We start from the raw sequence: 22,009 nt of genomic DNA, 5'->3' as shown, positions 1-22,009 counted from the left end.
ACAGTTTGGTACTGGCACAAACACAGATACACAGATCAATACAACAGAATAAAATACCCAGAAATGAGCCCACAACTCATAGCCAATTAATCTTTCACAAAACCAGAAAGAATATCCAATGGGAAAAGAAGTACCTTCAAAAAATAGTGTTGAGAAAACTGGATAGCCACATGCAGAAGAATGAAACTAGACCACTTTCTTACACTATACACAAAAATTAATTCAAAATGGGTGGAAGGCCTAAATGTGAGTCAGGAAACCATCAAAATCCTAGAGAACACAGTCAATCACCTGTTTGACATTGGCTGTAGCAACTTCTTAGTAGACACATCGCTGGAAGCAAGGGAAACAAAAGCAAAAACATAATATTGGGACTCCATCAAAATAAAAATTTTCTGCACAGCAGAGGAAACTATCAGCAAAACTAAAAGGCAACCTATGGAATGGGAGAAGATATTTGCAAATGACATATATATGATAAATGGTTAGTATCCAAAATATATAAGAACATACACACTCAACACCCCAAAAACATATAATCCAGTTAAGAAATGGGCAGAAGACATGAATAGACATTTTTCCAAAGAAGACATACAGATGGCCAATGGACACATGAAAAGATGCTCAACATCACTCAACATCAGAGAATTACAGATCAAAACTACAATGAGATATCAGCTCATACCTGTCAGAATGGATAAAATTAACAACATGAAGCAAGAGGGATTGGCAGGGATGCAGGCTGTTGGTGGGAATAAAAATTGGTGCAGCCACACTGGAAAACAATATGGTTTCCTCAAAAAGTGGAAAATAGAAGTACCTTATGATCCAGCAAATGCACTAATGGATATTTACCCAAAGAATAGGAAAATACTAATTTAAAGGGATACATGCAAGCCAATGTTTATAGCAGCATTATCAACAATAGCTAAACTATGGAAGGAGCCCAAATGTCCATTAACCCATTGGCTGATGAATGGTTAAAGATATGGTATGTATATACTTTGTGGTATATATATACACACATACCATATATATATATATATATATATGTGGTATATATATGTATATATATATATATATATATATATATATACACACATACCATATATATATATATATATATTTATTTATTTATTTACATATATTCCATGATATATCACACATTCCATAATCACCCTATATATATCTATATACATATAGATATATATACATACACATGCATACATATAATGGAATAGACTCAACCATAAAAAAGAATGAACTCTGGCCATTTGCAACAACATGGATGAAGCTAGAGAGTATTATGCTCAGTAAAATAAGTCAGTCAGAGAAAGAGAGACACCATATGATTTCATTCATATGTGGAATTTAAGAAACTAAGCAAATGATCATAGGTGAAAAAAGAGAGAGCAAACCAAAGAACAGACTCTTAACTACAGAGAATAAACTAATGGTTACTGGAGAGGACCTGGTTGGGTGGATGGGCTAAATAGGTGATGGGGATTAAGGAGGGCACTTGCGATGAGCATTGGGTGTTGTATATAAGTGTTGAATCAATAAGCTCTACACCTGAAACTAATATTACACTCTATGTTAACTAACTGGAATTTAAATAAAATCTTTTTTTTTTTAATAGATATCAGATGAAAGAAAAAATGTCTGGGAGAAAATACTGATAAACACAATAAAACCAAAGATAATAGAATTACTGTGCATACCTTACCTTTAGGTCAGAAGTTTGGGGGGACTGATTAAAAGAAGAAAGTATAATGGATCATGAACTTTCTTGTATCTTATCAAGAAAAGCACATTAGTTATCCAATAGATACCTTATATGCTTTCAATTAAAATTTTCATGGGTCTTTATTATGGTCACAACTAATAATATGGAAATGTTGAAGGGCCATACAACTGTTTTGGAGAAGTGATAGAAACATTGAACAATGGTCATATCTTTTATCAGCCCATGACAAAAGATTAGCGTGTGACATGAAAATGTAATTCAGTGAAGACATGTGATAGCATATTCTATTTTCCCAAGTCTGTGGTGAAGAGATAATTTTCTTCTGTAAGGATGACATTTATTAAGGTATTCTATTACTTTTAACCTTATGTTACACGTGTATTGCCATATAATTTAATGAGATACAAAATTAAACCTTTCAGCAAAATACAAATTTTAAAACATAACTGTGATTGGGCTCCATGTCTGTGATTATCTTATTAGGTGTGTTACATCCTAATTAATACAGTATGTGAACTTTGATTACAGTGATATACCTATAAGTGGGTGAAAAAAGCAAAACAAAGCAACTTACTTCTCATCTATTTTTGTGTACGTGATAGTATTTTTCCTTCAGTTGAGCAACAGGTTTAGTATTGTATTTATAATGTTATAAATTAACAGTCATAGAATTAAACTATATAGTCTTATTATCATAGTGAATAAAATCAATTCAATCTTTTTTTAGGCCAAAAAGAGAGAAATTCATTAAGAAAGAAGTGCTAGGCAGGGAGGAGCAAGATGGTAGAGGAGGAGGAGACCTAATATCATCAGGTCCCAGGAGTTCAGCCAGATAGTCATCAAACCATTCTGAACACCCACAAACTCTACAGGAGATTGAACAGAAGAAGAGCAGCAATTCTACGAACAGAAAATCGACCACTCTCTGGAAGGTAGGACAAGTGGAAAGTGAATCTGAAGCGATATACGAGAAGAGAGACCACAGGGAGAGGGATCAGCTCCCAGCAAGCTGTAGAGCAGTGGAGCACAAAATCAGAACTTATAAACATTCGAGTGCACATGCCCCTTTGGATCTCTACATTTGTATCTTTAGGGTAAATACCCAGTAGTGTGATTGCTGGGTCATAGTGTAGTTCTATTTTCAACTTTTTGAGGAATCTCCATACTGTTTTCCAGAGTGGCTGCACTAGCTTGCATTCCCACCGACAGTGTAGAGGGGTCCCGTTTCTCTGCATCCTGGCCAACATCTGTCATTCCCTGACTTGTTAATTTTAGCCATTCTGACTGGTGTGAGGTGGTATCTCACTGTGGTTTTGATTTGTATTTCCCTGATGCTGAGTGATGTGGAGCACTTTTTCATGTGTCTGTTGGCCATCTGGATATCTTCTTTGCAGAACTGTCTGTTCATGTCTTCTGCCCATTTCTTAATTGGATTATTTGTTCTTTGGGTGTTGAGTTTGAGAAGTTCTTTATAGATTTTGGATACTAGCCCTTTTTCTGATATGTTGTTTGCAAATATCTTCTCCCATTCTGTCAGTTGTCCTTTGGTTTTGTTAACTGTTTCCTTTGCTGTGCAAAAGCTTTTGATCTTGATGAAGTCCCAATAGTTCATTTTTTCTCTTGCTTCCCTTGCCTTTGGCGATGTTTCCAGGAAGAAGTTGCTGCAGCTGAGGTCAAGGAGGTTGCTGCCTGTGTTCTTCTCAAGGATCTGGATGGATTCCTGTTTCACATTGAGGTCATTCACCCATTTTGAGTCTATTTTTGTGTGTGGTGTGAGGAAATGGTCCAGTTTCATTCTTCTGCATGTGGCTGTCCAATTTTCTAACACCATTTGTTGAAGAGACTGTCTTTTTTCCATTGGACAGTGTTTCCAGCTTTGTCAAAGATTAGTTGACCATAGAGTTGAGGGTCCATTTCTGGGCTCTTTATTCTGTTCCATTGATCTACGTATCTGTTTTTGTGCCAGTACTTTACTGTCTTGATGATGACAGCTTTGAAACAGAGCTTGAAGTCTGGAATTGTGGCGCCACCAACTTTGGGTTTCTTTTTTAACATTCCTCTGGCTATTCAAGGTCTTTCCTGGTTCCATATAAATTTTAGGATTATTTGTTCCATTTCTTTGGAAAAAACTGATGGTATTTTGATAGGGATTGCATTAAATATGTAGATTGCTTTAGGTAGCATAGACATTGTCACAATATTTGCTCTTCCAATCCATGAGCATAGAACATTTTTCCATTTCTTTGCATCTTCCTCAATTTCTTTCATGAGTACTTTATAGTTTTCTGAGTAAAGATTCTTTGCGTCTTTGGTTAGGTTTATTCTGAGGTATCTTATGGTTTGGGGTGCAATTGTAAATGGGATCGACTCCTTAATTTCTCTTTCTTCTGTCTTGTTATTGATATACAGAGATGCAACTGATTTCTATGCATTTTGTTTATATCCTGCCACTTTACTGAATTCCTGAATGAGTTCTAGCAGTTTTGGGGTGGAACATTTTGGGTATTATACATAAAGGACCATATCATCTGCAAAGAGTGAGCGTTTGAGAGTTTGACTTCTTTTTTGCCGATTCAAATGTCTTTTATTTCTTTTTGTTGTCTGATTGCTGAGGCTCATCCAAATATTTTTTGATGATAGCTTTAAAATCCTTGGAAGACAATTCTAACACACATGCCATCTCAGCATTGCTGTCTGTTGATTATCTTTTGTTATTAATGTTGAGATTTTTCTGGTTTGTGTTATGGTATCTATTTTCTTATTATGTCATGGACATTTTGAGCTTCATGTTAAAGGATTCTCTATCTCATTTATATTTGTTTTACCATGATGTCCTGATACCAGTCCAGGAGAGGAAGTGGGATGTTGCCACCTCATTACTGCCAGATAGGTTTGAAATTCCAGGTTCTCCACCTGGCTCTGTTGGTACTCATGTGGGAGGAGTGCCTTGGGACCTCAGGGTGGATACAGAAATTCAGGCTCCCTACTAGCCCTCTGCTTGCACAACCATGGCTGGGTAATGAGGGCCACCTTTTCACTGTTCAAACATAACTTTCACTAGCATTAGTATAGTAGGAGTGCCTCATTATAGCTAGGTGGGTTGAAAGTCTCAGCTTTCCATCAGGCCTCTTCTTACCAACCCTGGCAGTGAGGAGAGGGCTGTGTCATTACAATCTTGTTCAGCAGAAATTCAGGCCTTCTGAAGAGACTTCCCTAATGCCACAATGTGGATGTGACCTACTCTCAAAAGACAGTGGTTAAAGACCTGCGTCCCTAGTAGGTTTCCTCTGACACACTCCCAGTGGGTTTCTGGGGTGCCTCCTTACAGCCAAGCTGGGTGGTAGTCTATGCTCCTCACTCAGCATTTCCTGCTTAGGTCAATCGGGAGGCACAGATTTCTCTGTGCATTTGACTAGTGTAGTGTGGTTATTACCTACATGTTCTGCCTTGCTAGGGCTGTCCTTCACTCTTCCTTTGGGTAAAAAAAGCATGCTTTTTTAAGGGCATTTTTGTCTGTGCTTCTTGGTGTTTCCTGGTTTCCAGTTTCTCTAGCAACCACTCCTGGATATATTTGTTAAGACACACACACACACACACACACACACACACACACACAGAAATCACCACTATGTTACTGATCAGTGCCAAGGTCTGTAGCTAATCTGCCTTCTTTAGTCCACCTTTTCCAGTCTTCTTCTCTTTGTCTTAGCTGTACCAATTGGAGGAATAGGAAGAATTGTATCTACTCCATCTTCCCCTAGAACCAGAAGTCTCTCACCATAATCTTTTAATATCTCTTTGACATATTTGAAAATACTAGGCACCTATCCTGGGGTATTTATGACAGGTTTATGTCATGTAAATTAAATTTGGTAACAAAAAAAGCTAAAAATAGGGGGGCAGATAGGAGTAGAGTAGGGGATCCCTAGGCTTGCCTCAATCTAGATAGCTATCAAGTCATCCTAAATACCCCAGGAATTGGCCTGAAGACAGGCAGAACACACTCCACAACTAAAGGTAGAGAAGAAGGTAGGTAAGAAGAAGGTACTCACATCAAAGAAGGTAGGAAGTGGAGGGACATGGCTTGGGAGAGAAGAAGACTGTGATTGCTGTGGAGGGGACAGAGCCTCTGTCTCAGAGAAAGTTTAAAGACAGACTAAGACACAGGGGAGCACACAAGGAAAACAAATCCCTATAGCAATTGACTTGGCAAGTGAGGGCACCCAGGGCTCCTGAAATCCTACAACTAGTGGGACTTGAAGCCTGGAGTTTTAAAAGTCAGTAGGCATGGCTGGGGTATAAATCCAAACCTATCACTAAAGAAAATCAACAAGCCATGAAAAAAAGAAAGATAGGATCAGAGAAAAACTTCAGAAACAACTGCAAAACAAATAACTAAATGACAATAAAAACATATTTGTCAATAATAACTCTTAATGTAATAGAATAAATGTTCCAATCAAAAGATTGGAAAAGATAGGGTGTCAGAATGAATAAAAAAAAAAAAAAGCCTCATCTACATACCACCTACAAGAAACTCGTTTTAGACCTAAAGACACCTGTAGACTGAAACTCAGAGGATAGAGAAATATCGACCTTGCAAATAGAGTCAGAAGAAAGCTAGAGAAGCAATACTTAAATTGGACAAAACAGAGTTTAAAACAAAGACTTTAACAAGAGACAAAGATGGACATTATATAATAATAAAAAGGACAATCCAACAAGAAGATATATCAATTCTTAAAATTTATGCACCCAGCATAGAAGTACCCAAATATATGAAACAGTTAATAACAAACATAAGGGAATAATTGATAATAACACAATATAGTAGGAAACTTTAACAAACTACTTACACTAATGGACAGAACATCAATGAGAAAATTGTTCAGCAAGGAAGCGATGGCCTTGATCGACACACTGGACAAGATGGACTCACCAGGTCTATTCAGAACATTCTCTCCTAACACCAGAATACACATTATTTTCAAGGGCTCATGGAGCATTCTCCAGAAGAGGTCACATATTAGCCCATAAAACAAGCCTCAACAAATTCAAGAAGGTCAAATCATACTATGCATCTTTTCTGACCACAACACTATGAAATTAGAAATCAGCCATGAGAAAAAACTCAGGAAAGAGCACAAAGACATTGAGATTAAATAACATACTACTGAACAATAAATGGGCAAAGCAGGTAATCAAAGGACAAATTAAAAAGCACATGGAAACAAATGAAAATGAAATCACAATGGCAAAACTCCTATGGCATGCAACTTCAGTGCTTCTAGGAGGGAAGTTTACAGCAATGCCTATCCACCACAAGAAGCAATAAAAATCTCAAATAAACAACCTACCCTTACACCTCAAAAAGCTGGAACAATAACAACAAAGAAAACCTAAAACCAGCAGAAGGAAGGAAATATTAAATGTTACAGTAGAGATAAGTGCTACAGAATCTAAATAAACAATAGAACAGGTAAATGAACCCAGGAGTTCGTTCTTTGAAAAACAAACTGATAAAATTAATAAACCTCTAGCCAGATTTATGAAGAAAAAAATAGAAGGACTCAAATAAAATCAGAAATGAAAGAGAAGAAACAATCAACACTGCAGAAATACAAACAATTAGAATATAATGCAAAACTACATGCCAACAAATTGAACAATATAGAAGAAATGGATAAATTCACAGAAACATATGACCTACCAAAACTGGAATAGAAATAGGTACTAAATTTGAACAGAATGATAACCAGCAAAGAGACTGAATTGAAAGAGAAAGAACAAAAGAGGAAAGAAAGAAAGAAAGGAAGAAAGAAAACAAGCTAACGCACAAAAGTTCAGGACAGATGACTTCACAAATGTTAAAAAACATTTAAAGATGAGTTAATGCCTATTCTTCACAAGTTATATATATTCACAAAATATAAAAGACAGGAAAACTCCTAAATTCATTCCATGAGGCCAGGATCACTGTCATACCAAAAAGAGATGAAGACAACACTAAAAAAGAACTACAGACCAATATCCCTGAAGAGCTTAGATGCAAAAATTTTCTACAAAACACTAGCAAATTGAATTCAACAACACATCAAAAAAAATTATTCACCACAATCAAATGGGATCTATTCCTGAGTTGCAAAGTTGGTTGACTACTTGCAAACCAACAACATGATACATCACATCGGTGATGGAAAGGATAAGAACCATCTCAAAAGATGCAGGAAGAGCATTTCACGATATCTGTTCCTGACAAAAACCCTCAGCAAACTAGTTCTAGAGGGAACATACCTCTATATAACAACGGCCATTTATGAAAATCCACAGCTAACATCATCCTTAATGGGAAAAAACTAAGACCTTTCCCCTAAGGTCGGGAACAAACCAAGGATGTCCACTCTCATCAGTTTTGTTTAACAAAGCACTGGAAGTCCTAACCACAGCAATCGGACAACAAAAAGAAATAAAGATATCCAAATGGATAAGGAAGAAGTAAAACTTTCACTATTTATAGATGACGTATTACTACATGTAGAAAAAACAAAAGACTCCACCACAGAAACTGCTAGTAAATTTGCAAGATACAAAGTCATTGTATAGAAGTCTGCTGCATTTCTATACACCAGTAATGAAGCAGCAGAAAGATAAAATCAAAGAATCAATCCCATTTGCAGTTGCACCAAAAACAATAAGACACCTAGGAATAAACCTAACCAAAGAGGTAAAAGGCCCATATTCTGAAAACTCTAAAACACTGAAGAAAACAATTAAAGACATCTCAAAGAAATGGAAATACATTCCATGCTCATGAATTGGAAGGATAAATATTGTTAAAATGTCTACACTCTCCAGGTACTTGTGTGGCTCAGTCATTAAGCACCTGCCTTCAGCTCTGCTCATGATCCCAGGGTTCTGGGATCGAACCCTGTATCAGGCTCACTGCTCAGCAGGAAGCCTGCTTCTCCCACTCCCCCTGCTTGTGTTTCTCTCTCTCTGTGTCTCTCTGTGTCGAATAAATAAATTCTTTTTTTTTAAATGTCTACACTATCCAAAGCAATCTACACATATTATATGATCCCTAACAAAATACTACGAGCATTTTTCACAGAACTAGAGCAAGCAATTCCTTAAATTTGTATGGAATCACTAAATGTCCCAAACTGCCAAAACAATCTTGAAAAGAGGAAAGCAAAGCTGGGGGGGCATCACAATGCCAGACTGCAGGATATGTTACAAACTTGTGGTGATCAAAACACTATAGCACTGGCACAGACATCGACACACAGATCAATAGAATAGAACATGCAGAAATACCCAGAAAACCCAGAAATAAATCCACATCTATGTGGCCAGTTAATCTTCAACAAAGCAGGAAAGAATATCCAATGGGAAAAAAGACAATCTTCAAAAAAGTGTGTTGCAACATGCCAAAGAGTGAAACTGGACACTTTCTTACACCATACTCAAAAATAATTTCAAAATGGATTAAAGACCTAAATGTGAGGCTTTGAAACATTAAAATCCTAGAAAAGAACACAGGCAGTAACCTCTTTGACATCAGCTATAGCAATTTCTTTCTCGATATGTCTCCTGAGGCAAGGCAAATGAAAACCAAAACAAAAGCCTATTAGGACTACATCAAATGAAACCTTCTGCACAAGGAAGGAAACAATCAACAAAACTAAAAGGCAACCTGCAGAATGGGAGAAGATATCTGCCAATCACATATGCAATAAAGGATGAGTATCCCAAATTTATAGAGAACTTAGGCAACTCAATACCCCAAAACCAAATAACCCAATTTAAAAAATGGGCAGAAGACGTGAATAGACATTTCTCCAAGGAAGACATCCAGATGGCCGAGAGACACATGAAAAGGGACACCATCAGGAAATGTGAATCAAAACTATAAGGAGATATCACTTCACGCCAATCAGAATGGTCCAGATAAACAACATAACAAACAACTAGTGTTGGACAGGACGTGGAGAATGGAGAACCCTCTTGCACTGTTGGTGAGAAAGCAAACTGGTGCAGCCACTGTGGGAAACAGTATGGGGTTCCTCACAAAGTTAAAATAGAACTACCCCTGGGATCCAACAATTGCACTACTGGGTATTTACCCAAAGAATACAAAAACACTAATTCAAAGGGATACATACACCCTGATGTTTATAGCAGCATTACCTACAATGCCAAATTATGGAAGCAGTCCAAGTGCCTACCAACTCATAAATGAATAAAGAAGATATGTATATATAAAGTGGAATATTATTCAGCCATTAAAAAGCATGAGATCTTACTATTTATAACAACATGGATGGAGCTAGAGAGCATAACGCTAGGCAAAATAAGTCAGAGAGAGACAAATACCATGTGATTTCACTCATATGTGGAATTTATGAAACAAAACAGATGAGCCAAGAGGAAAACAAGAAAAAGGGAGACAAACCAAGAAATAGACACTTAAATTTGGAGAACACATGCATTTACCAGATGTGGGTTGGGAATGGGTTAAATAGATGATGGGGATTAAGGAGAGCACATGCTGTGATGAACACAGGATGATGTATGGAAGTGTCAAATCCCTACATTGTATAGCTGAAACTAATGTAACACTGTGCATTAACCAACTGGAATTAAATAAAAAAAAAAAAAGCTAAAATAAAACAGCAGGCATGAGACTGATTATATGAAAGCTGTAAAAATATGCAATTTGTTTGAAAAATATCTTGTGAAATTATATGTTTATTTATTTATAAGCTAATATAATTTATACATGTAATATATATACATTCCCAATGGACACACACACACACCATTCACGTACACACGTATGTGTACAGAAATAAAAGAAATAAAATGAAAACTGTTCAAGAGCCAGCAGATGTACTTACATTGAACATTCAGAGTCACATGATTACCCCGGCCACACTGGCTCTCAGATCCACTCAGTAGGATGACAGGCAGGAATCAAAGCATGCCAAGGCGGAAGCATCAGAGGTTTCTCTTCAGTGGGACATATTCTTGAAAAAGTCCATAATGCAGCCCAGCTGCTAGTGTCTGCCCATCCATTCACAAGTGACAGTTTAGGTAGAAGGAGATGAATTTACACCTATGGGAGTCGAGTCTGTCTCCCTGGTTTAACACCCTCTTCTCCCTTGGAGCCAGTCCCTCTGATAATACCTCCATGGGCATAATTTCCAGACCCGATTACAAGGGGTCAGAGATGCCCATACTGGGTTCCCACCATTTGCTATAGTTCATCAGGTATTCCTCCCCAGCAAGTCACAATTTACCAAGCAAAGGCCAATTTTGACACAGGCAATATTGTCTAAAAATCCACCTGACATTCTTCTTTTATCAGATTAAAAAAAAAAAAAAAAAACAGCTAGAAAATTAGCCCAAGCTTAAATTTGTCTTGGAGAAGTTAAAAGGGTATTAAACATACACTTGTAAGAATCAAAATGATTTACAGTGATTTTTTTCTCTTTTTAAACATCACTTCATTTTCCAAATTATAGGATTTATGTATGGAATCTAAAACAAATGAACACACAGGAGTAAGAAAAAGGGAGAAACAGACTCATACACACAGAGGAAAAACTAGTTGTTGCCAGAGGGGAGGGCCTTGTGGGAGTATGGGTGAAATAAGTGAGGGGGATTAACAGGTACAAATACCGGTTACAAAATAAATAAATCACAAGGATGAAAATTACAGCATAGGGAATATAGCCAATCATATTGTAATAACATTGTTTTACATTGGTTTTACGTTGTTTACATTGGTTGCACATGGTTGCTACACTTCTCCTGGAGAGCATGTCCTAATTTATATAATTGTCAAATCACTATGTTGTATACCTGAGACTAATATAATATTATATCTAGACTTCAATTAAAATTTTGTAATTAAAAAATATTTTAAAATCCTCAGAAAACAGATTATTTCCTAAAAGAACATTCCATTTTGTGTGCTTACCAAAAAACAAACAAACAAACAAACAAACAAAAGAAACAAAAGCAGAAATCATGGGGATACTTGGTATAAAATGACTTTAAAGGTTTTATATTGCAAACCATTTAAACAACCTAATTACATCAAGCGCATCTGGGGATTTTTCAGTAGGTACTTGTGGAAAATATTAGTTAAAGCTTCTTAAATTAAGATCTTTGACCTTCAACAAGGTCAAAGTTCCCTTAAATACTTTGGACCACAAGAGGGAAGCCTAGTACCACTCTCACTGTGCTTTAGAAAAAAAAAGGGGGTGGGGGAAGACATTTGAGAACATTTGAAATATTCCCCTATAAGCACAGTGTGAAGAGAAAACAACTGTCTTCCCCTCCTGAGACTGCATTTCTTTTTGGAGGGATTTTAGTGTTTTCAATGGGCTAATTCTTGGCCCTACATATTATTGACGGCAGGGTGCAAGACTTGTTTGAGAATACCACTGTACTCACTGCCCACGTGGAACCTTGACCTAAAGACTTTTTTAAAAACAGGCTTCCTAGAACAAATTGTTAATACCGTTATTATCTAGAGAAATTGATGGTACGATTTAATATATCCATTATTAGTGGTATTTTTAATTGATGAGGGAGAAAGCGTGTACCAAAAAAACACCTTTCAGTAAAACCAGTAACAATCCTCTGGCCTATTTCTCTCCTTTCTTTCTACCTTAAAACTTTTAAGGTTCAGAAATAACCTCAGAAATCCAAGATATGTTAGTTTATTCTATATCTTCACTCCCGGTTTTTCAAAAGCATTTTACAGGGGTGCCTGGGTGACTCAGTGGGTTAAAGCCTTTGCCTTTGGCTCAGGTCATGATCCCAGGGTCCTGGAATGGAGCCCTGAATCTCTGCTCAGCGGGGAGCCTACTTCCCCCTCTCTCTCTGCCTGCCTCTCTGCCTACTTGTGATCTCTGTCAAATAAATAAATAAACATTTTTTTAAAAAAGCATTTTACAGCATTAACAACTCCTCATTATTATCCCATCTGTCCTTGATGTGCCATTTATCCACTCCTGTACCCCCCTGTCCTACTGTGTTCAAGGACGTTTCCCCCTCACACTCCATGCTGGGCCCCTGCCATACTCACTTCCTCCTCACAACTTCTATTATCATGTAAAAATTTCCTTTATTCAGTTAAGACATTCAGACTTGAGACCTTAACTCAGTACATTTTTGTCATCATTTTCTAGCACCTTAACCCAAACCTAGTCCAACAGCAGGCCTAGTGATTCATTCTTCACTTTCTGAACTTTCCATCTTCATGCTTCCTGTCTCTTCTTAAATTCTCTGAGAGATTTGCATGTTTAGAAACCAGCTCCTTGGCTAATGATTGCTAACCAAATACATTAAATAAATCATCTTCAAGTTTCAGTTTCTTACCGTGACTCACACCCATTAGGAAAGAGTGAGCGTTGGACACGGCGCTCTGCAGACATTCTAACACTCTGCACACGTGAGCAGAGATCACGCTCAATGGGTCCACATTTCTACAGAATGCTGCACGTGCCCAGAGTCATGGTAGCAGGAACTAGTGCACTATTGTCTGGACTCAGTCAGTTCTCGAAACCCAAACCCTAAATTCCCTCCTGACAAGAAGCAGGGTCCCCACAGAAAGCTGGGTACCGACCTCTGGAAGAACAGTCTTCAGTGCTAACCAGTTCTATGTGGCACATGCCCAGGAGTGGGTGTGTTTTGTTAACTTAGCCGTACACAGACACTATACTGTGAGCACAGCAACGCAGCACAGACCTGGCTGATCCCTCGAACACCAATTTTCCTCAGGAACAAAGCAGGAGATTTAAAAGTTTGAAACTGAAGTTTTAACAGACAGACCGTTGCGTTACGCTGCTCTAAGAAGAGCCATGTTGTAAGTCTACTCTCTCTATGACTCTGGCAGAAAAATCAGGCGAAGAAACATAGCTCACATTGCTGGCTCTATGTTCATTTCTTCCACTGTATTAAAGTTATGGTATATGTGGCTAATGGAGGGCAACATTCACATAGCATGTCTATTTAATGTCTATCTTCTTTCCTTAATCTCACCTATGGGGACTTTAATACAGAGACATCTATGGACTTATGAAGCGATTCCTTACCTGTTTTACAGAATTTTAAAGGGAGAAAAATATGTTTCCATTATTCTCTTTCCACTGACCAAATGGTGGTCAGAGAGTCGAGGAGACAGCATATTCATGATACCTGTGGATAGATCTGTGCTTAATTATGAATTCTATCCTCTCTCCCTAAGATATGTGGGAAAGGGAGGAACTTACTTGCCTGAAATGTGGTGCAATTATTTTCTGGGAGGACCAAGGGTTTGCTTTACCTGCCAGGAAGCTGGGTGACTGAGGACAATGGAGTTTGTTCCTGACCCCATGCAGGAAACCTAGAGGGAAAGGCAGATGGACCTGTTTGTTGGTGGCAGATCCTGGAAAGGGTGGCCACGTGGGGAACGGTCTTCACTTCCCGAGTCATAGGCACAAAGGATCTTTCAGTGTCTCCTACACACAGACAGAGGCCATGAGGGAATTTGAAGGGCCTGAAAAATCTCACACAACAGGAAATCTCTGCTCTGAACATCATTCAGTCCCAGAGAACACGTATTACCTGCACTAAGACATCTCCTGCTTTCTCCTCTTCCTCCCTCTCTCTGAATCCACCCCAACTAGAACTGAGTAAGAAGAAGCAAACTCACCTCTGCCTGAAAAAATTTCCAGCAGGGGATAGAAAAGGATTTATCTTAAATTAGATTGGGACCATTGATGATCACACTGTTCCAAACAATCTAATTGCTGAATTCAGATAGGCTTGTGCAACTTACAGGAATTTTAGAATGGTCTGTTCATTAAAATTTAATAAATAAATCATGCGGTATGCTATACTGCCTATATAACAAGGACAATAGTTCTGCTAATGAGTGTGTGTGCGCGCACATGCACGTGTATCTGCATGTTCTTATTTACAAACACTACCCAAGCAGAGGATGATTTCACAACTCCAGGGCCTGTAAAAACAAAACAGAAGACAAAACTCTCAGAGCTTTCTAAGGTCAGGTTTCAGATCCAGGTGAAGAGAGAACAAATCAAATTCACAAACTGCCACTCTCCCAAGTTAGAGATGAACCCAAACACCCTGGTCCCTTCATTTGCACACAACAGTTTAGGAAGGCCAATGACCCTACCACTCTAGCACTTTTCTTGATATCAGCATTTGATATTTTCACTCTGATAGAAATTTATTTCTGCAAGACTAGCTACTGTCTGCTCTCAAGATGGGAAGGAGAAATGAAACAGAACAAGATATAAATATATTTTCATTTAGCAACTTTAAAAATTCCCATTAACAAAGAGCCTGGGTGGCTCAGTTGGTGAAACACCCAACTCCTGATGTCAGCTCAGGCCATGATATCAGCGTCCTGGGATCAAAGCCCACGTCTGGCTCCCCGCTCAGTATGGAGTCCACTTGAGATTTTCTCCCACTCTTCCTCCCCTTCCTCCCTTCATGTACATGCTCTCTCTCTGTTTCCTTTATTTATAAATAAATAAAATTATTAGCTTCTCTGTATCACAGGGAATAGAAGTAAGATTATTACAGTTCCCAGGCTCTCCTTGCTCCAGGATAGGGACGTGGCCTACCCACTGCCAGTGAAAGTTAGCATTATGAGATTTGGGAGGTGGCAGGTAGGCTGAAGCCATCTCATGCAGTGGGCACAAGGGCATCACAACAGGAGTCTTGGCAGCAGCCTTGTGTTGCTAGTAAGGATTTACCTTGTGGTAAATGGTAAGGATTACCGTGTGTTGCCAACACAGTCCTTTCTCTGGGGCTCTGGAGGAGATGGGATGTTGGCAGTGCCTTCCCACAGACTCCTGACCTCTTGGAACTAGGGGTCTGCATTGACCTGTGCTCCTCCAGGCTTCCTAACAATTTAAAGGTATAATTCCCCAAAATGCAGGCAAATTTTAACAAACAATTCTATGTAGAGTGTCTTACAGGATCTCCTATTTTCAGACTGAACTCTGTCTAGTATAGTGGCTAGTACACTAGTACTAGCTAGTAGCTAGCCACTAGTACAGTGGCTCCTCTCCATCTGATGTCACCGAGAAGCTGACATCACTCAGGTGCCCTCAGAAATCCCCTCCGACATAGGAAGCTAGAGTATAGGGACAGGGGACCATGAGTAGTGTCTGGATAGGAACTTCTTTCCTGTCACAGGGAAAGAGAAATGAAAGTACTTTCTATTTTCCCAAATGTAGTAATTTTGAAGTGAACCAATAACTGCTTTAAAACTAAGCCATATCGGGACACCTGGGTGACTCAGTTAGTTAAGTGGCTGCCTTCGGCTCAGGTCATGATCCCAGAGTTCTGGGATTGAGTCCCACATCAGGCTCCTTGCTCGGCAGGGAGCCTGATTCTCCCTCTGCCTCAGCTTGCCACTCTGTCTGCCTGTGCTCGCTCTCGCTCGGCTCTCTCTCTGACAAATAAATAAATAAAATCTTTAAAAAAAAAAAAAACAAAAAAAAAAACTAAGCCATATCATAAGTTGCTGAACAACACCTTGGGTTGAAGCTGCTATTACAATATATGAAAAGTTTTTCTATAAAAGGCCTCTAAGTTTACCATATATTTACTGAGAGCACCTTATAAGAGCAACAAGCCTAAATCATAGGACCAGATTCTCAGCAGAGACTGATATTGTAGAGCCCATTCCTTTGCCTCCAAGAAGTGTATTCTTTAACAATCTTAGCGCAAAAACGTGTTGTGGGTCTCTTCCCAGTGACCTAGAAGTCCGTGTCAGAGAAACTTCAAAGCCCTTGGAGGTGATCAATCACTAATGTGTAAGATTTCCCCCCCTCATGATTTGTGAGGGCAGCTGTGGGGCAGGATAAAATCTCAGAACAACAGTGTAGAAAATCCACCCTGAGCATATGTGTCATGACTGATATTAAGCAGTGAACTCACCATTGAACAGCTGCCTTGCCGCCAGGTCTCTCTGTATTGGAATTATTCAGATTCCAGTGCTTTCTATGTGTGGTTTAATTTTCCTTTTTCCTGCATTGTTCCTTCAGAAACATGAAGGTCAGAGTAGCTTAACGTTCAGTTTTCTCAATAATGAACACCAAATGAATTCTTAGGATCAGAACTTCAATCATTTATGACATGAGGAGAACTTTCATAATGTTATGACATTATGAGGAAACTTATGATAAAGCCCAGGTTATTATCTCTAGCCTTCCCAGTAAAGTGAGCTCTGCCCAATTTAGTCCACCCTATTCATCGATCTGAGTCCTCACATGAGATTTCTCCCCAGCAGTTTCCTCCAATCTCTGGTAATACTTAAGATGGTAAGGATTACAGTCCACTCTTTCCAATAAGCATTACCTATGGTGTATCTACCATCTTTCTCCAGCTTTTGGAGTGTTGACACTCAGAGTTTCTCCTCTGATATTCTCTCATATAGCACAGTGCCAGGAACACCCAAATTTTGGGCCGAGTTGGCCATCTGGGAGTCTAGGACACTGGAGGACAAACCTAGAGCAATAAGAAGCTCTGACATGAAACTCTGTCATCCACTGCTGCCAAGAATCAGGCATTCTCCATAGCAGGACAATTTACCTTCTCTTTAGGTGATTTATTATTCCTTATTTCAAGTCCACAGCTGTCATAGCACAGAGGAATGACCTGTCATTAGCTCTCACTTTTGAGTGTTTGTATCATTCTATTCTCATTATTAAGTTTCAAGTACATTTCTATCTAGAACTTGGGCTGGGATGGAAGAGTTGGTGAGTGACTTCCCAACCCCCTCAAGAACACGATTTCCTATGTTTTTATTTGGTTACATGTTTATTTGATTGTTTAAGAACTTAACTTCTTTATCTAATTCCTAAAGTAGTTCTGTTCCTGAACCATTCATAAGAACCCTTTCCTAAGTAACAGAAGCGTCATCTCAAAAGTTCTTTCTGATTGGCTGGAGCTCAACTGATTTGAATTCTAACATCAGATTCTATTCTCTTTTCTTCTAGTTTTGTTAGTTCTACCCCAGTCTTATGCTCTACTGACCCCCATTACAGCCCCCCCAAAATGGCTGTAAATGGAGTCCTGGTGCCAGCATTATTTATCATGGCTTTCCTGATGGGTCCTCAAGAATCCTGGGCTATCAAAGGTAAGTGCTGAGAAGAAAAACCAGGAATATAAATTCTGAGAGCACTGGAGAGCTGAACTGTAGACATTTGCAAAACAATCTTTGCAGTTGAAAAAAAAAGTGTGACAGGTATTGTGTGTCTATAATCTGAAAGTATAATAAATTATAGTCTGGAGGAGTTTCTGCTATTACAAACTGAAGTCAGTCACATTTAGTTTAGAAGAGTGAGAAATGATTTCACTGATACAATTGACTTTGAATAAGCCAAATTTGAGGTGGAAATATTTTCTGCGAAGCATTATCAAGATACCCACTGGGTTTCAATTTCTCTTTGTGGAAAATTAGGATACTCAAAAATGTAAAATCTTTTGTGGGGATTAAATGACAAAAAGTGCAACATTCTCTGCTCCTTTCTTAGCTGAATACATGGTAGTTGCTTTTTGGCATGTGAATCCTGTCAGCATATTTTGAGCACAAACATATAGGATCACTAGAAAGGAAAGTCCCCTCAAAGCAACAATCTACACCAGGAAAGGGAAGGCCAGGTATGCTGATATGAACTGCATTATATACTTAAGTATACATGGCAAATATTCTGTTATATTTGTAAAATTAACACAATCTTGTATGTCCTTTTTGTCTCCACTGAAAAAAGAAGAGAATTTAAGATTTCATTTGATTCCAAAATCCAGACCAACAGTTGAAACAGTGTTTCCCACTTCTTAGAGCTTCAATACCCAGAAAGAGCCTCTGAAATCAAGGCAAAAGTATATTTAATGCCTGGGAAAATGCCATGAGTGAGGAATTCTCTTTTAGGAGCTGTTGCTGGATTTCCATAGGGAATCATTTCTCAGCTAGTAACATGGAATCTAACAACAGCTTCAAAAGACTCTGGGATTTTCAGGCCCCATTTCCTTCAGTCCACCCTCTCTAACTCTGTCCCTTTATTTCTCCCCTTCCAGCTCTGTTCAGCATGGATGTCCTGCACCTGAGCCTCATCTTCCCACCCCTCCCTGCTCTCCATCACAATTCCACTCCGTACAGATCCAGTCCATGCAGCTCCCCGATACCCACCCACATGTTTGTCTCACATCCTGGATTCTTCTTCCTCACCCCCTCCTGGTTCCCATCCTAACTCTCTTTCCTGCCTTTTCAGAGGACCATGTAATCATCCAGGCTGAGTTCTATCTGACCCCTGACGCGTCAGGCGAGTTTATGTTTGACTTCGATGGTGATGAGATTTTCCACGTGGATATGGAAAAGAAGGAGACAGTGTGGCGGCTGGAAGAATTTGGACGCTTTGCCAGCTTTGAGGCACAGGGTGCCTTGGCCAACATAGCTGTGGACAAAGCTAACCTGGACATCATGATAAAGCGCTCCAACCACACTCCAAACACCAATGGTACCTCCTACACTCCTAGACTAGGGAATCCTAACTTTGAAATAGATGCTTCAGCTGGTTGTGTTATGTTACTATAACCGACTTCTCCTCCCAGGGGCCTAGGCTCTCCATAAGCAAGTGCCTACTTGTCATGTCACAGACTCAAGAACTTTACATGAGTTTGTTCCTTTCCTGATGGGCTCACATCTTGTCCCTGCCGCCAACAGTCACTCACAGAGTCATTGCCCCTAATCGATGCCGGGAGGAACCAGGAATGAAATGATCTCCTATACCTAAAATATCCTTCTATCTCTTATACCATAACACTGGTTCCAGTTCATGCGAGAGAGCATCAGAGATAGGCCTCTGAGACCATGGATGGCACAGATTCTCAGGGCAGAGTTTCCACTGCTTTTTCTGCTTCACTGGGAGGGACAGGGGCTAGCCTCAGCACGGAAGGCTAACTGCTGTCCTATGTCCACAGTACCTCCAGAGGTGACCGTGCTCCCAAACACCCCTGTGGAACTGGGAGAGCCCAACACCCTCATCTGCTTCATCGACAAGTTCTCCCCACCAGTGATCAATGTCACGTGGCTTCGAAATGGAAACCCTGTCACCACAGGAGTGTCCGAGACAGTCTTCCTGCCCAGGGAAGACCACCTTTTCCGCAAGTTCCACTATCTCCCCTTCCTGCCCTCAGCCAACGATGTCTATGACTGCAAGGTGGAGCATTGGGGTTTGGATGAGCCTCTTCTCAAGCACTGGGGTATGGACCGTTCTTCATTCTCCTTTCTTTTATGATTTCCTCCTGTGACGCATGGCTCTGATGCTTTAGGACCCAGAGTCCCCTAACTTGTCCATAACAACTGCTACAACTTCTATTCCTTGTCTCCTCCCATTATTCAGCTCTCCTGCTTTTTAATCTGTGTTCCCTTAAGGCATCATTCTGTCTTCCTTTTATTTAATTGATGAATGACTATTCTTTGGACTACGTACTCTACATTTGGTTCTAAGTGCTACTCCATACCACAGTCATTACTTCCATACATAGTTTGCATTATTTTTCCCCAGAGTTTGAACCACCAACTCCTCTCCCAGAGACAACCGAGAATGTGGTGTGTGCCCTGGGCCTGGTTGTGGGTTTGGTGGGTATCATTGTCGGGACCATCTTCATCATCAAGGGCATGCGCAAGGCCAATGCTGGTGAACGCCGAGGGCCTCTGTGAGGCACTGCAGGTGGGTTTGATGTGGTCAGAGGAAAACATGGATGGAATTACCCAAAGGAAGGAAACAGAGTGGGAAGAAGGATGTGCGATGTCTTTAAAGGAAAGTGATAGGAAGGTCATGACTCTTGATTTATCTCTGCTAGGACAGAATCAGACATTAGCCTCATCTGGTATCCCAAAGCTTCAAGGTCCCACATTCATTCCCATAAGGGTGTTCCTACACCACAACTTCAGTCTTGGAAATTATCTCCACTACCTAAGGCCATTGTTTCACATACCACTACTGAATCAATGATCTAGGAAAGGCTTGGCACTTTCTGGTACATATTTTCTGAAACAGTACCTCAGTTCAGAAATATTTCCAGAGTTTGGCTTTTTGGGGGTTAGAATAAATTAACTGCATCAGACGACAATTCCTTGAAGACAAATGCTTGTTTCTGGTTCTCTAATCTGAAAATTGGTATTGAAACTTCTAAGAGAAGGTAAGCCATGGTCTGCTCATCCATGCTCACTTAGAGAGAAGGGGATGCAGTTGATGTTGGAAAGGTTGTATTCACTAGGCAGAGGTCAGATGAATATTTAGAGACATTTCCAAAGTCAAAGGATAAAGCAAGAGGAGGAAGGAATCTGAAAAAGAGTAAAATATTCATCTTAACTCTTTAATAACTATGTGTGTCCTACTACAGGCAATGGAGTTTCCCAAAGAAATCAGTGAAGAAATTTGTGCTTCAAAAACTTTATAAACCTGGCAGTACTCCAACCATTCACCACTCTGAAGACAACCACTCTTCCACATTTTTCAGACCTTTCAATAGTCTAAAAATAATAATGTCCTCCTGGTCTGTCCAGATTCTGTTATTTAGTGACTCCTTGTTTGTTGTCCCTTCTTGGGACAGTTTTCCTCCGTTTTTATATCACCATGCAGTGTATCTGGAATAGACCTCATAGGATATTTCTCTGCTACGGAACCTTGTAAATGTTCAACACAGACATTCCTTCTACACTTATTGCTTGGGTTTCTTCAAATTGTGATTGTGATTTTTTGAACACAATAAACTATTGGATGGGTCTGAGATGAAGTTTTGGTGTCTCAGCCAGTTCTTTACAGGGACTAGGGAATAAATGTGATTCTTTCACGATGAAATGTGTGAATGTTTAATGGGTGTGATAAGTTCTGTAAGCAATCAGAAATATCTAAGTTTGCACCTGGGTGGCCCAGTTGGTTAAGTGTTTGACTCTCACTGATATTATAGAGACTCAAATACAAGAAATTAACAAAAAAGACTTTTGGCTCAAAAACACTAATACCGGGGCGCCTGGGTGGTTCAGTGGGTTAAAGCCTCTGCCTTCGGCTCAGGTCATGATCCCAGGGTCCTGGGATTGAGCCCCACATTGGGCTCTCTGCTTGGCAGGGAGCCTGCTTCCCTCTCTCTCTCTCTCTCTCTCTCTGCCTGCCTCTCTGCCTGCTTGTGATTTCTGTCTGTAGAATAAATAAATACAGT

The 22,009-nt window shown here is 39.5% G+C and overlaps 1 protein-coding gene across 1 annotated transcript; it reads left to right on the top strand.

Moving 5' to 3' along the window:
* The first annotated feature begins 17,774 nt into the window (after positions 1–17,774).
* On the top strand, positions 17,775–21,649 carry LOC308344004 (HLA class II histocompatibility antigen, DR alpha chain-like). The gene is made up of 5 exons (XM_080805292.1): positions 17,775–17,921; positions 19,057–19,302; positions 19,766–20,047; positions 20,353–20,517; positions 21,194–21,649. The coding sequence occupies exons 1-4, from the start codon at positions 17,840–17,842 to the stop codon at positions 20,505–20,507; spliced, it is 765 nt and encodes a 254-aa protein (XP_080661418.1). The 5' UTR covers positions 17,775–17,839; the 3' UTR covers positions 20,508–20,517; positions 21,194–21,649.
* Positions 21,650–22,009: the final 360 nt, after the last annotated feature.

Source organism: Martes martes (assembly GCF_963455335.1).
Source record: "Martes martes genome assembly, chromosome: 6".
NCBI lineage: Eukaryota > Metazoa > Chordata > Mammalia > Carnivora > Mustelidae > Martes > Martes martes.
Note: the sequence above shows the minus strand (reverse complement) of the source record. Positions and strands in the feature narration are given on the sequence as shown.